The sequence below is a fragment of the Scyliorhinus canicula genome, chromosome 15, assembly GCF_902713615.1.
Source record: "Scyliorhinus canicula chromosome 15, sScyCan1.1, whole genome shotgun sequence".
NCBI lineage: Eukaryota > Metazoa > Chordata > Chondrichthyes > Carcharhiniformes > Scyliorhinidae > Scyliorhinus > Scyliorhinus canicula.
This window is the reverse complement of record NC_052160.1, coordinates 23,415,418-23,429,901: the sequence shown is the minus strand read 5'-3', so window position 1 is coordinate 23,429,901 and position 14,484 is coordinate 23,415,418. Positions and strand designations below refer to the sequence as shown.

At 55.4% G+C, this 14,484-nt stretch overlaps 1 protein-coding gene across 1 annotated transcript in view; it reads right to left on the bottom strand.

Annotated features, from left to right (window-relative positions):
• Nucleotides 1–3,995: 3,995 nt before the first annotated feature.
• tmem130 (transmembrane protein 130) overlaps nucleotides 3,996–14,484 on the bottom strand; it is a 35,632-nt gene continuing 25,143 nt past the window's right edge. Inside the window, exon 8 of the mRNA XM_038821088.1 lies at nucleotides 3,996–4,645. Coding sequence (XP_038677016.1) covers nucleotides 4,424–4,645 — 222 coding nt within the window. The 3' untranslated portion in view covers nucleotides 3,996–4,423. The remainder of the gene's footprint in view (nucleotides 4,646–14,484) is intronic.

The following is a 14,484-nucleotide window of genomic DNA, read 5'->3' as shown; positions in this document are numbered from 1 at the left end:
GATTCATTTGTCCCAGGGGTGGGTGGGCCTGCCGCTGGTAAAGCTGCAGTGTAGGCAGCAGGCACGGTGCCAGTGGGTTTACCCACCAGCCCATTAACACTGTCTCTCTCTCCATAGGCACGGCCTGACTTGCTCAGTCATCCGCACTGTTTTGCTTTTTGTGCCGGCGGGAGAGTTGATTGGCACAGGTACAACTCAAGCTACAGTTTTTTGTGCATCCACTGCTGCCACCGTCAGAAGCTGATAATCAAAGCTCCCGCCGAGCGCTCTCGGCTTCTGTTTGAAGCAGTCTCTCAGCTCTGGCTGATTCTCGGCGTCGACAAGGATGGTGGGTTCTAATTGCGGCTGCAAGCTGGAAATCTCAAACAGGTTGTTTATTCCACTCCTTTGATCACTCTTTTCCTGAGGTTGAATGCGCCCATATCGCTCTGTCTCGTAGCTCGACAAAGAATCATTCCACTCGAGAGGGGGGGGGGGGGGGTGGTGGTTGGTGGGGGAGGATGTGCCAAAGATCAACCTGTGCCAGTAGAGACACACTTAACGTATCTCCAGCTCCTTTCCCAGAATTCCCAGAAATTGGGTGCAGTGTAAATCGGGACAGCAGCTTCACCACGGGCCAAATTCACACCAAAAATGTTTTTTAAACCCAGAAGACACAGACGTGATGGGCAGAATGGCCTCCCCCTTTCCTGCATCATGCTGTAATTCTAAAGCAAGTCAGTCTACAACAAGTCTGGAATGGAGGCTGAAATGTCAATGCTAAAGTGCATCAAACAAGGGTACATTTGAGTCAACGTATACACCAATAGTTGAGTGCGGGGGATAGAAAGGTTGCATTTATATAGCTCCTTTCATGGACACTTCAAGGCCAATGAAGCACTTTTTAAAAGACAGACCGCCTTGCATTTAAATCGTGACTTTCATGGCCGGATGTCCCAAAGCGTTTTACGGCCAATGAATTTACTTCTCGAAATGTCGCCATTGTTGTAGTCTGGGAAACTCAGCTGCCAAGTTGGGCACAGCAAGATGCCACGAACAGTATGGCCAGATCACCTGTTGTTTTGTTCCAATGTTGGGTGTGTCATAATATACACACAAGTATATGATGGTGCACAGACAGACACTGACTGACACACTGAATGACCAATCAACACACAGAACACAGCAGCCAATCACCAGACAGGACACGGCCACTATAAAGCCAGAGGGCACTAGGTTTCCCGCTCTCTTGGGATGCAGCCTCTGAGACAGCCAGAGTCCGTGAGCAGCTACACGAACATCCACCATGTGCTAGCAGGATAGTCTGGTCAGGTTAGCCTCAGGTCTCCAGTCAACTCAACACAGTGTCAACCCACAGTGCAAGTATGTTTAACAGCTCATAGTTCAATAAAATAGAGTTGTATTTCTCCAAGTGTTGGTAACCTGTCTTTCTCACTGCCATGGTAAACACAGTCCTCGCAGACCCAGCACACCAGGGTGGACAGTAAATATTGGCCAAGGAGAACCCCCAGCCCTTCTTTGAAATAGCCGACATGGGGGTCTCTTACACCCTCCCAAACAGGCAGGTGGGACCCTCGGTGTAATGTCTCATCCCAAAGAGGGCGCCCTCTAGAGGTGCAGCACGCCCCCAGACCGGAAAGCCCTGACCTTTGAACCCACAAGCTCCCAACCCAGAGGGCAAGAGAGCCACCCAATTAGCCACAGCTGACCCTGGACTCGAGGAAAAAGTTACCCAACCTTTAGCACCTTCGAAATCTCACTAAACTCTAAAGAAGTGCTTTGGAAAACTGCAATATTTTTGCTTTGCTTCAAACATTTGATTTTAGTTAATGGCAAACGTGGAAAGTTTTTTTGTCTGTGTGTGTGTGGGTGTGTGCTGTGTGTGTGGGTGGGTCTGTGTTTGTCTGTGTGTATGGGTGGATCTGTGTGTGTGGCTCTGTGTGTGGGTGTCTGTGTATGTGTGGGTCTGTGTCTGTGTGTGTGTGTTTGTTTTTGTGTGTGGATCTGTGTCTGGATGTGTGGGTCTGTGTGTGTGGGTCTGTGTATGTGTTTGTTTTTGTGTGTGGATCTGTGTCTGGATGTGTGGGTCTGTGTTTGGGTCTGAGTATATGTGTGAGTGTCTGTGTGTGGATTATTGTGCCTGTGTGTCTGTGTGTGTGGGTCTGTGTGTGTGGGTCTGTGTGTGTGGGTCTGTGTGTGTGGGTCTGTGTGTGTGGATCTGTGTGTGTGGGTCTGTGTGTGTGGGTCTGTGTGTGTGGGTCTGTGTGTGGGTCTGTTTGTGTGGGTCTGTGTGCGGGTGTCTGTGTGTGTGTGTGGGTCTGTGTGCGGGTGTCTGTGTATGTGGGTGTCTGTGTGTGTGGGTCTGTGTGTGTGGGTCTGTGTGTGTGGGTCTGTTTGTGTGGGTCTGTGTGCGGGTGTCTGTGTATGTGGGTGTCTGTGTGTGTGTGGGTCTGTGTGCGGGTGTGTGCGTGTCTGTGTGTGGGTCTGTGTGTGTGAGTCTGTGTGTGTGTGGATCTGTGTATGTGGGTCTGTGTGTGTGGGTGTGTTTGTGTGGGTCTGTTTGTGTGGGTCTGTGTGCGGGTGTCTGTGTATGTGGGTGTCTGTGTGTGTGGGTCTGTGTGTGGGTGTGTGTGTGGGTCTGTTTGTGTGGGTCTGTGTGCGGGTGTCTGTGTATGTGTGTGGGTCTGTGTGCGGGTGTCTGTGTATGTGGGTGTCTGTGTGTGTGGGTCTGTTTGTGTGGTCTGTTTGTGTGGGTCTGTGTGCGGGTGTCTGTGTATGTGGGTGTCTGTGTATGTGTGGGTGTCTGTGTATGTGTAGGTGTCTGTGTGTGTGGGTCTGTGTGTGTGGGTCTGTTTGTGTGGGTCTGTTTGTGTGGGTCTGTGTGCGGGTGTCTGTGTATGTGGGTGTCTGTGTGTGTGTGGCTCTGTTTGCGGGTGTGTGCATGTCTGTGTGGGTCTATGTGTATGGATCTCTGTGTGTGGGTCTGTGTGTGTGGGTCTGTGTGTGTGGGTCTGTGTGTGTGGGTCTGTTTGTGTGGGTCTGTGTGTGTGGGTCTGTGTGTGTGGATCTCTGTGTGTGGGTCTGTGTGTGTGGGTCTGTGTGTGTGGGTCTGTGTGTGCGGATCTGTGCGTGTGGGTCTGTGTGTGTGGGTCTGTATGCGGGTGTCTGTTTGTGTGGGTCTGTGTGTGTGGGTCTGTGTGTGTGGGTCTGTGTGTGTGGGTCTGTGTGTGTGGGTGTCTGTTTGTGTGGGTGTCTGTGTGTGGGTGTCTGTGTGTGGGTGTCTGTGTGTGGGTGTCTGTGTGTGTGGGTCTGTTTGTGTGGGTGTCTGTGTGTGTGGGTCTGTGTGCGGGTGTGTGGGTGTCTGTGTGGGTCTCTGTGTATGGATCTCTGTGTGTGGGTCTGTGTGTGTGGGTCTGTGTGTGTGGGTCTGTGTGTGTGGGTCTGTGTATGTGGGTCTGTGTGTGTGGGTCTCTGTGTGTGGGTCTCTGTGTGTGGGTCTGTTTGTGTGGGTCTGTGTGCGGGTGTCTGTGTATGTGGGTGTCTGTGTGTGTGGGTCTGTGTGTGGGTCTGTTTGTGTGGGTCTGTTTGTGTGGGTCTGTGTGCGGGTGTCTGTGTATGTGGGTGTCTGTGTGTGTGTGGGGGTCTGTGTGCGGGTGTGTGCGTGTCTGTGTGGGTCTGTTTGTGTGGGTCTGTTTGTGTGGGTCTGTTTGTGTGGGTCTGTGTGCGGGTGTCTGTGTGCGGGTGTCTGTGTATGTGGGTGTCTGTGTGTGTGTGTGTGGGTCTGTGTGCGGGTGTGTGCGTGTCTGTGTGGGTCTGTCGGCCTGGATTTGACACTGTGGTCAATGCTAAAGGCAGCCTCGAGTCCAGCATCAATGGAAACAAATAGTCCAGACCAGGCTGGTGCAAACGGTCAATTCAATTCCGGAACTTTTAAGAAATGCAGCCACGCACGTTAAAGCGATTACTCCCAGAACTGCTAAAAGATCGAAGCAGACTGACTGGCGGATAGAATGACAGAACTTGCATTTATATAGCACCTTTCATGACTTCAGTATGTCCCTGTTAGCCTTGCAGCCAATTACATATCATTGAGGTGCAGATACGGTTGTTAATGTATAAACCATGGGAGCCAATATAGTGCACAGCAAGCTCCCACAAATTATCTGGCTGCTTTTTAAGCTGAGGGGTAAATATTGTCCAGGACACCGGGAGGACTCCCCTGCCCTTCTTTGAGATGTCGCTTCTCTGCTGGAGAGGCCAGATGGAGCTTTGGTTTAAAGTTTCATCTGGAAGAGGCGTTCCTCGAGCAGTGCCGCACTCCCTCAGTACTGTCCGAAGCGGAGGGAACACCCCTCCCCGTCAGTGGTATAATCCATGCCTGCCGCCGGACGGAGGTCGTTCAGCTAAATGCAACAAAGCAGCGTCACAGCGGGCTGGAGGAATGCATTTTGGGCCTTTGAGTGTAATCCTGGAGCTGGGTGTGACTGAACTTCAGGAGTGAATGGACCTCTCTTCTACTGAGGCTGGGTGGCGTATCGTGCAGATGGCCACAGGGCAGGCAGCAGATCTGAATGTTCCTCTGCGAGGGAATCCAAGCTTCCTTCACTGACTTGTCTGACGTTGGAGAGAAATCAAAATCCGCCACCTTTCAAAAAAAAAGAATAAAGCAGCAGTCAGAAATCATAGAATTCCTACAGTGCAGAAGGAGGCCATTCAGCCCATCGAGTCTGCACCAACCCTCCGAAACTAGGTCCAATCCCCCGCCCTATCCCCGTAACCCCCACCTAACCTTTGGACAGTAAGGGCCGATTTAGCACGGCCAAACCACATAACCTCTCTGGACTGTGGGAGGAAACCGGAGCGCCCGGAAGAAACCCACGCAGACACGGGGAGAAAGTGCAAACTCCACCCAGACAGTCACCCGAGGTTGGAATCGAACCCTGGCGCTGTGAGGTATCAGTGCTAACCACTGTGCAGCTCTATCTTGCTGTCAGGCTCAACACCACCCATCTTGGTTAGCTAGCTCTTTCAAAGAGCCGTTATGGAGAGCCGAATGACCTCCCTCTGGGCACTAAGAATTTGTGATTCAATCACTAAGGGCCTGGTGACCACCAGGGCCATGATCTTGCCGTGCATTGTGTGTGCTGCACTGCCATCATGTGGCGTACCCATGAAATTACAACGCACAATTTAAAGATCAGCTTCGGCAGACAATCAGAACGCTCGAGGCAGTGCTTCCCAAACCTTTCCCCCACTGTGATCCCATTTTGACACTGGAACGTTGTGCGAACCCAGAGTGAGAGCGGGGAGGAGGGGGAGCTGGGGGAGGCTTTGAATGCTGTGGGATGGGGTTGTTATGAGAGTAGGAGGCATGTGGCGGAAGGTTGGTGTGGGGCAGAGTGGGCAATGGGGAAGTGGCAAGGGGGGGGGGGGTAGAGCTGTGAGAGTGGAGGAAATCTAATGAGAGCATGATGCGGTTTGCGGTTCAAGAGCAGACAGCAATGTTCCCTTCCCCCACATTTTGCAAGTTCTGTTGGTTGCAGCGATTGGGCCCATTTCATTAGGCCTCACCAAGAAAAAGGAAAATCACGCCAACGCCAGGGCGACCACTCCCACAGAGACCATTGCTGCCGCGAAGGAAAGGGAGCTTGTGACCCCAGTGACTCAGCCCGTGACCCCACCACTCACAGTTTGGGAACCGTTGAAATCGGAAACAGGATCAGGATTAGGGCCTTCGAGCCTGCTCCACCCTTCAATAACACCATGCCTGATCTTCTACTTCGACTCTTAAATAATCCTCAGCAGTTGACGGCTCTCTGGGCCAAAGAACCCCAAAAGATTCACATTGTGTGAGTGGCAAGTTTCTGCCCATCTGGTCCAAAATGGCCGACCCCTTACTCTGAGGCTGCAGTGCCCAATACGGCCGACCCCTTACTCTGAGGCTGCAGTGCCCAATATGGCCGACCCCTTACTCTGAGGCTGCAGTGCTCAATATGGCCGACCCCTTACTCTCAGGCTGCAGTGCCCAATATGGCCGACCCCTTACTCTGAGGCTGCAGTGCCCAATATGGCCGACCCCTTACTCTGAGGCTGCAGTGCCCAATATGGCCGACCCCTTACTCTGAGGCTGCAGTGCTCAATATGGCCGACCCCTTACTCTGAGGCTGCAGTGCCCAATATGGCCGACCCCTTACTCTGAGGCTGCAGTGCCCAATATGGCCGACCCCTTACTCTGAGGCTGCAGTGCCCAATATGGCCGACCCCTTACTCTGAGGCTGCAGTGAACTGCGCTCTGGATTCTCTGGCCAGGGGAAATATTGGGCGTGATCTACCCAGCCAAACCTCTTTTTGAGTTTTGTATGTTTCCAAACCATCACCTCTCATTATTCTAGACTCCAGGGAGTATAGGCCTTGTCTACTCCAACTCTCTTCAGAGGACAATCCTTTCATCCCAAGAACTAATCCAGCGAACCTTTAATGCACTGCCTCAAGTCAAGTCTCTCTTTCCTGAGGTAAGGAGATCAAAACTGTGCACTGATGACCTTAGAACATCTGAAAGCACTTTACGCCCAGGGATGTGGCTTGAAGTGTGACCATTGTTGTACTGTAGGAAATGCAACAGTCAGGTTTGAGCACAGCAAGCTCCCACAAACTACATGACCAGATGTTGGCAGAGGAATAAAGATTGGCCAAGACACAGGGAAGAACTCCCCTGCTCATCTTCAAAATTGTGGCCATGGGATCTTTTCAATACTCCTGAAAGATCAGGCGAAGGCTCGGTTTAAAGAAAGGTTGCACCTCCAACAGTGCAGTACTCCCTCAGTACTGACTCTCCGATAGTGCAGCACTCTGATGAGCCATCAATTGCACGAGAGACGAGTTGCTATACAAAAGTTAGGCTTTAATAAGCTAGAAGTTAGCCCTGCGGTTGACTACAATAAAATGGACGACCGCCGGGCGTTCCGACTATTTATACCTCGGTTTGGAGACGTGGTTAACTCAGCCTCTCGAACAATCGGAGAGCCGTCACATGACTGGTCTCAACCAATCGGTCGAGAGACACATGACCGACCAGGGCCAATGGTAAGCCGGTGTTCTGCACCAATGGCAGACAGCTATGCAAACCATATCACCACATTCACCCCTTGCGGAGAAAGAAGCCGGGGGGGGGGGGGGGGGGGGGGTATCAACGAGAGCCGGGGGCGGGGGGAGGGGTAGAGAACTGGTGGTATGAGTAGCAGCCGGGAGAACAAAACATTTCTTTTGTTACATTTTTGGCTTCTCATTGGCCCAGACAATTAGCAATATTACACAAAGTCCCAACAAAGTCCACGGAGCTGTTGAAATTTAGATCGATTCGATCAGTCTTTTCGTGGCCTGTGACGTTCTGGCAGACCGCCGCAGTGGAGTAGGTGACGTCGGTTCAGCCGATGGTGGTGGTTCCGCTGACGTCCTGGAGTCCGGGAGCGATGGTCCTTGAACAGTCTCCGTCACCCGAGCTGGCGGTGGAGACGCCGTGGATGGGGAAGGGGTGACCTGGGTGGGGCGCTGGGGGGAAAAAACAGGGGGGGTCTGTGGTGAAGGGGGGGGGGAAGGCCGCACGGCGGCGGGTGCCAGGTCCCGGAGGGAGACCGTGTCCTGCCGACCGTCGGGGTACTCCACATACGCATACTGCGGGTTAGCGTGGAGTAACTGGACTTGTTCCATCAACGGGTCGGACTTGTGCACCCGCACATGCTTCCGGAGCAAGATGGGTCCGGGGGCGGCCAGCCACGTCGGGAGAGCGGATCCGGAGGACGACTTCCTTGGGAAAACAAGAAGACGCTCATGAGGTGTCTGATTAGTTGCGGTACAGAGGAGTGAGCGGATAGAATGGAGGGCATCGGGGATCACCTCTTGCCATCGGGAAATAGGGAGATCTCTGGACCGGAGGGCCAGTAGTATGGTCTTCCAGATGGTACCATTCTCCCGCTCGACCTGTTCGTTACCTCGGGGGTTATAGCTGGTCGTCCTGCTAGAGGCAATGCCTCTGTTGAGCAGGAATTGACGCAGCTCGTCGCTCATAAAGGAGAACCGCCGATCACTATGTATGTACGCGGGGTAGCCGAACAGGGAGAAGATGGAGAGGAGGGCCTTAATGACGGTCGATGTGGTCATGTTGGGGCAGGGAATGGCGAAGGGGAAGCGGGAGAATTCATCGATTACCGCCAGGAAGTAAATGTTGCGGTTGTTAGAGGGAAGGGGCCCCTTGAAGTCAATGCTGAGACGTTCGAAGGGGCGGGATGCTTTGATCAGGTGTGCGTGCTCGGGGCGGTAGAAGTGCGGTTTGCACTCTGCGCAGATGTGGCAGTCACGGGTTACTGTCCTGACTTCCGCGATGGAGAAAGGCAGGTTGCGGGCCTTAATGAGATGGTAGAGACGGGTCACCCCTGGACGGCAGAGGTCTGCGTGGAGGGAGCGCAGGCGGTCTATCTGCGCGCTGGCGCAGGTACCGCAGGACAGGGCATCAGGAGGCTCATTGAGCTTCCCAGGATGATACAAGATCTCATAGTTGTATGTGGACAACTCGATCCGCCACCATAAGATCTTGTCGTTCTTAATCTTGCCCCTTTGTGCATTATCAAACATGAAGGCTACTGACCGTTGGTCTGTGAGGAGGGTAAACCTCCTGCCAGCCAAATAGTGCCTCCAATGTCGCACGGCTTCGACTATGGCCTGGGCTTCCTTTTCCACAGAGGAGTGGCGGAGTTCGGAAGCCTGGAGGGTTCTGGAGAAGAAGGCCACGGGTCTGCCCGCTTGGTTCAGGGTGGCCGCCAGAGCTACTTCTGATGCGTCGCTCTCGACCTGGAAGGGGAGGGACTCGTCGATGGCACGCATCGTGGCCTTTGCGATGTCCGCTTTGATGCGGCTAAAGGCCTGGCAGGCCTCTGACGACGGCGGGAAGGTCGTGGTTTGAATGAGGGGACGGGCCTTGTCAACATAGTTGGGAACTCATTGGGCGTAGTACGCGAAGAAACCCAGGCAGCATTTGAGGGATTTGAAGGTATTGGGGAGAGGGAGTTCCATCAGGGGGCGCATGCGTTCGGGGTCGGGGCCTATCACTCCTTTACGCACTACGTAGCCGAGGATGGCTAGGCGGTCGGTGCTAAACACGCACTTATCCTTATTGTATGCGAGGTTAAGGAGTTTTGCGGTTTGGAGGAATTTCTGGAGGTTGGCGTCATGGTCCTGCTGATCGTGGCCGCAGATGGTGACATTATCAAGATACGGGAAGGTAGCCTGTAATCCGTACTTGTCGACCATTCGGTCCATCTCTCGTTGGAAGACCGAGACCCCATTTGTGACACCAAATGGAACCCTAAGGAAGTGGTAGAAGCGCCCGTCAGCCTCGAACGCGGTGTATTTGCGGTCACTCGCGCGGAGGGGGAGCTGGTGGTAAGCGGACTTAAGGTCTACCGTGGAGAAGACTTTGTATTTCGCGATATCGTTTACCATGGCGGAAATACGGGGGAGAGGATACGCGTCCAGTTGCGTAAACCGGTTGATGGTCTGGCTATAGTCGATGACCATCCGGTTTTTCTCCCCAGTCCGGACCACCAGCACTTGGGCTCGCCAGGGACTGTTGTGCCCTCGATGACCCCTTCTGTCAGCAACCTCTGGACCTCGGACCTGATGAAGGACCGGTCCTGGGCGCTGTACCGTCTGCTCCGTGTCGCGATGGGTTTGCAATCGGGGGTGAGATTAGCAAACGAGGAGGGGGGGTCCACTTTGAGGGATGCGAGGCTGCAGACAGTGAGGGGGGGTATAGGGCCGCCGAATTGGAAGGTCAAGCTCTGCAGGTTACACTGGAAGTCCAGTCCTAGGCGTGCCGGTGCGCAAAGGTCAGGGAGGACAAGGAGTTTGTAATTTTAAAAAACCTTCCCTTGGACCGTGAGGTCCGCGATGCAGCAGCCGATGATGCGGACGGAGTGCGAACCTGAGGCTAACCCGATTTTGTGTTTTACAGGATGGACAGGGAGCGCGCAGCGTCTTACCGTGTCAGGGTGAACGAAGCTTTCCGTGCTCCCGGAGTCCAGCAGGCAGCCCGTCTTGTGGCCGTTGAGGTAGATCAGCATTGTCGTTTTGGCAAGCGTGCGTGGTCGTGACTGGTCGAGCTGAATGGCCGCGAGCCGTGGAGAAGATCCATAGTCGTCGTCGTCGGCCGAGTAGGTGCTGGAAGAACCTTGCGTGCCAGTCCCGGAAGGTGGTGCCCGGGACCCGCACGTGGAGTCGGCGCCCCAAGATGGCGGCGCCCGTGGGGCCCTCGTGGTTGAGGGGGGCGGAGTTAGCGGTGCCGGCGGGCCGACCGGAGCGGCTGAGAGCGGGGGCCGAGAGGCGCGCAGGCCAGGTGCACGGGCCCGGGGGCGGGGGGGGGAGAGTTGCGCGGTGCGCTGGAAGGGCCCGGAAGGCCCCGGAGGAGAGGGGGAGGCGCGCAGGCCAGGCGCAGGGACACGGCGGCGGGGGTGGGGTGGGGGGGGGGGGGGGAGATTAGCGCGGTGCGCTGGAGGGGCCCGGAAAGGCCCGGCAGGGGGGGGGGAGAAATTGGCGCGGCGGATGGCAGTGGGGAAGCGTGCCAGGAGGCCCAGGGCGCTGCAGTGCGGCTGGGGACATAGGCGCGGGCGTGTAAAGCCTCCAGGGAGGTGGAGAGAGTCCGTGCCTCAGTTAAGCTGAGGTCGTCTTTCTCCAGCATCCGCTGGCGGATAGCGGCTGACTGCATCCCAGCCACGTAAGCATCTCTGATCAGCAGTTCCATGTGTTCCGTGGCTGAAACTTGGAGGCTGGAGCAATTCCTCCCCAGGACAGCGAGGGCCTGGTAGAATTGGTCTAATGACTCACCGGGGAGCTGTTGTCTGGTGGCCAGCAGATGTCGGGCGAATACTCTGTTGACTGGTTTAAGAAACTGTCCATTCAGCTTAAGCATGGCCGCATCATAATCTTTCTCTTCCTTGATCATCGCGTAGGCTGCTGTGCCCACGCTGGAGTGGAGGAAGTGAAGTTTCTGTGCCATGGTGGGGGGGCTGGTTGCAGACTCCAGGTATCCATTCGAGACATGCCAGCCAATGTTGAAAGATTTCTGAAGCGTTCTGAGTTTGCGGGCTGATGCGGAGGCATTCGGGCTTGATCCGGAACTCCATCTTCAAAAATCTAGCCTATTAAATTAATGAGCCATCAACTGCACGAGAGACGAGTTGCTAAACAAAAGTTAGGCTTTAATAAGCTAGAACTTAGCCCTGCGGTTGACTACAATAAAATGGACGACCGCCGGGCATTCCGACTATTTACTACCTCGGTATGGAGGCGTGGTTAACTCAGCCTCTCGACCAATCGGAGATCCGTCACAAGACTGGTCTCAACCAATCGGTCGAGAGGCACATGACCGACCAGGGCCAATGGTAAGCCGGTGTTCTGCACGAATGGCTGACAACTATGCAAATCATACCACCACAAAGTCCCTCAGTACTGACCCTCCGACGGTGCAGCACTCCCTCACTACTGACCCTCCAACAGTGCAGCGCTCCCTCAGTACTGACCCTCTGACAGTGCAGCACTCCCTCAGTACTGACCCTCTGACAGTGCAACACTCCCTCAGTACTGACCCTCTGACAGTGCAGCGCTCCCTCAGTACTGACCCGCTGACAGTGCAGCATTCCCTCAGTACTGACCCTTCGACGGTACAGCGCTCCCTCGGTACTGAGCCTCTGACAGTGCAGCACTCCCGAAGCACTGACCCTCTGACAGTGCGGCACCCCCTCAGTACTGACCCTCTGACAGCACGGCACCCCCTCAGTACTGACCCTCTGCCAGTGCAGCGCTCCCTTGGTACTGACCCTCTGACAGTGCAGAACTCCCTCAGTACTGACCGTCTGACAGTGCAACACTCCCTCAGTACAGACCGTCTGACAGTGCAGAACTCCCTCAGTACTGACTCTCTGACAGTGCAGCACTCCCTCAGTACTGACCCTCCAAAAGTGCAGCACTCCCTCAGTACTGACCCTCTGACAGTGCAAGCACTCCCTCAGTACTGACCCTCTGACAGTGCAGCGCTCCCTCAGTACTGACCCTCCGCCTAGGGTACAGCATCTCCCTCAGTACTGACCCTCTGACAGTGCACCATTCCCTCAGTACTGACCCTCTGACAGTGACAGCGCTCCCTCAGTACTGACCTCTGACAGTGCAGCAGCTCCCTCAGTACTGACCCTCTGACAGTGCTGCACTCCCCTCAGTACTGAGCCCTCTGACAGTGCAACGCTCACTCAGGTACTGACCCTCTGACAGTGCAGCACTCCCTCAGCACAGACCCTCTGACAGTGCGGCACCCCCTCAGTACTGACCCTCTGACAGTGCAGCGCTCCCTCAGTACTGACCCTCCGACAGTGCAGCACTCCCTCAGTACTAACCTTCTGACAGCGCAGCGCTCCCTCAGTACTGACCCTCCAACAGTGCAGCACGCCCTCCGTACTGACCCTCCGACAGTGCAGCACTCCCTCAGTACTGACCCTCCGACAGTGCAGCACTCCCTCAGTACTGACTCTCCCAGCGTACAACACTCCCTCAGTACTGACCCTCCGTCAGTGCAGCACTCCCTCAGTACTGACCCTCCGACGGTGCAGCACACGCTCAGTACTGACCCTCCGATAGTGCAGCGCTCCCTCAGTACTGACCCTGTGTCATTCTAGCACTCCCTCAGTACTGACCCACCGACAGTGCAGCACTCCCACAGTACTGACCCTCCGACAGTGCAGCGCTCCCTCAGCACTGACCCTCTGACAGTGCAGCACTTCCTCAGTACTGACCCTCCGACAGTGCAGCGCTCCCTCAGTACTGACCCTCTGACAGTGCAGCACTTCCTCAGTACTGACCCTCTGATAGTGCGGCACTCCCTCAGTACTGACCCTCTGACAGCACGGCACCCCCTCAGTACTGACCCTCTGACAGTGCAGCATTCCCTCAGTACTGACTCTCTGACAGTGCAGCACTCCCTCAGCACAGACCCTCTGACAGCACGGCACCCCCTCAGTACTGACCCTCTGACAGTGCAGCACTCCCTCAGTACTGACCCTCCGACAGTGCAGCACTCCCTCAGTACTGACCCTCCAACAGTGCAGCACTCCCTCAGTACTGACCCTCTGACAGTGCAGCACTCCCTCAGTACTGACCCTTCGACGGTACAGCGCTCCCTCAGTACTGACCCTTCGACGGTACAGCGCTCCCTCGGTACTGAGCCTCTGATAGTGCAGCACTCCCTCAGCACAGACTCTCTGACAGTGCGGCACCCCCTCAGTACTGAGCCTCTGACAGTGCAGCGCTCCCTCAGTACTGACTCTCTGTCAGTGCAGCACTCCCTCAGCACAGACTCTCTGACAGTGCGGCACCCCCTCAGTACTGACCCTCTGACAGTGCAGCGCTCCCTCAGTACTGACCCTCTGACAGTGCAGCACTCCCTCAGTACTGACCCTCTGACAGTGCAGCGCTCCCTCAGTACTGACCCTCTGACAGTGCCGCACTCCCTCAGTACTGACCCTCTGACAGTGCAGCACTCCCTCAGTACTGACCCTCCAACAGTGCAGCACGCCCTCCGTACTGACCCTCCGACAGTGCAGCATTCCCTCAGTACTGACTCTACCAGCGTACAACACTCCCTCAGTACTGACCCACCGACGGTGCAGCACTCCCTCAGTACTGACCCTGCGTCATTCCAGCACTCCCTCAGTACTGACCCTCTGACAGTGCAGCCCTCCCTCAGTACTGACCCTCCAACAGTGCAGCACTCCCTCAGTACTGACCCTCTGACAGTGCAGCACTCCCTCAGTACCGACCCTCTGACAGTGCAGCACTCCCTCAGTACCGACCCTCTGACAATGCAGCACTCCCTCAGTACTGACCCTCTGACAGTGCAGCACTCCCTCAGTACTGACCCTCTGACAGCACGGCACCCCCTCAGTACTGACCCTCTGACAGTGCAGCATTCCCTCAGTACTGACCCTCTGACAGTGCAGCACTCCCTCAGTACCGACCCTCTGACAGTGCAGCACTCCCTCAGTACCGACCCTCTGACAATGCAGCACTCCCTCAGTACTGACCCTCTGACAGTGCAGCACTCCCTCAGTACTGACCCTCTGACAGCACGGCACCCCCTCAGTACTGACCCTCTGACAGTGCAGCACTCCCTCAGTACTGACCCTCTAACAGTGCAGCACTCCCTCAGTACTGACCCTCCAACAGTGCAGCAGTCCCTCAGTACTGACCCTCTGACAGTGCAGCACTCCCTCAGTACTGACCCTCCGACAGTGCAGCACCCTCTCACTACTGACACTCTGACAGTGCAGCACTCCCTCAGTACTGGCCTTCCGACAGTGCAGCACTCCCTCAGCACTGACCCTCCAACAGTGCAGCACTCCCTCAGCACTGACCCTCCAACAGTGCAACACTCTCTCACTACTGACC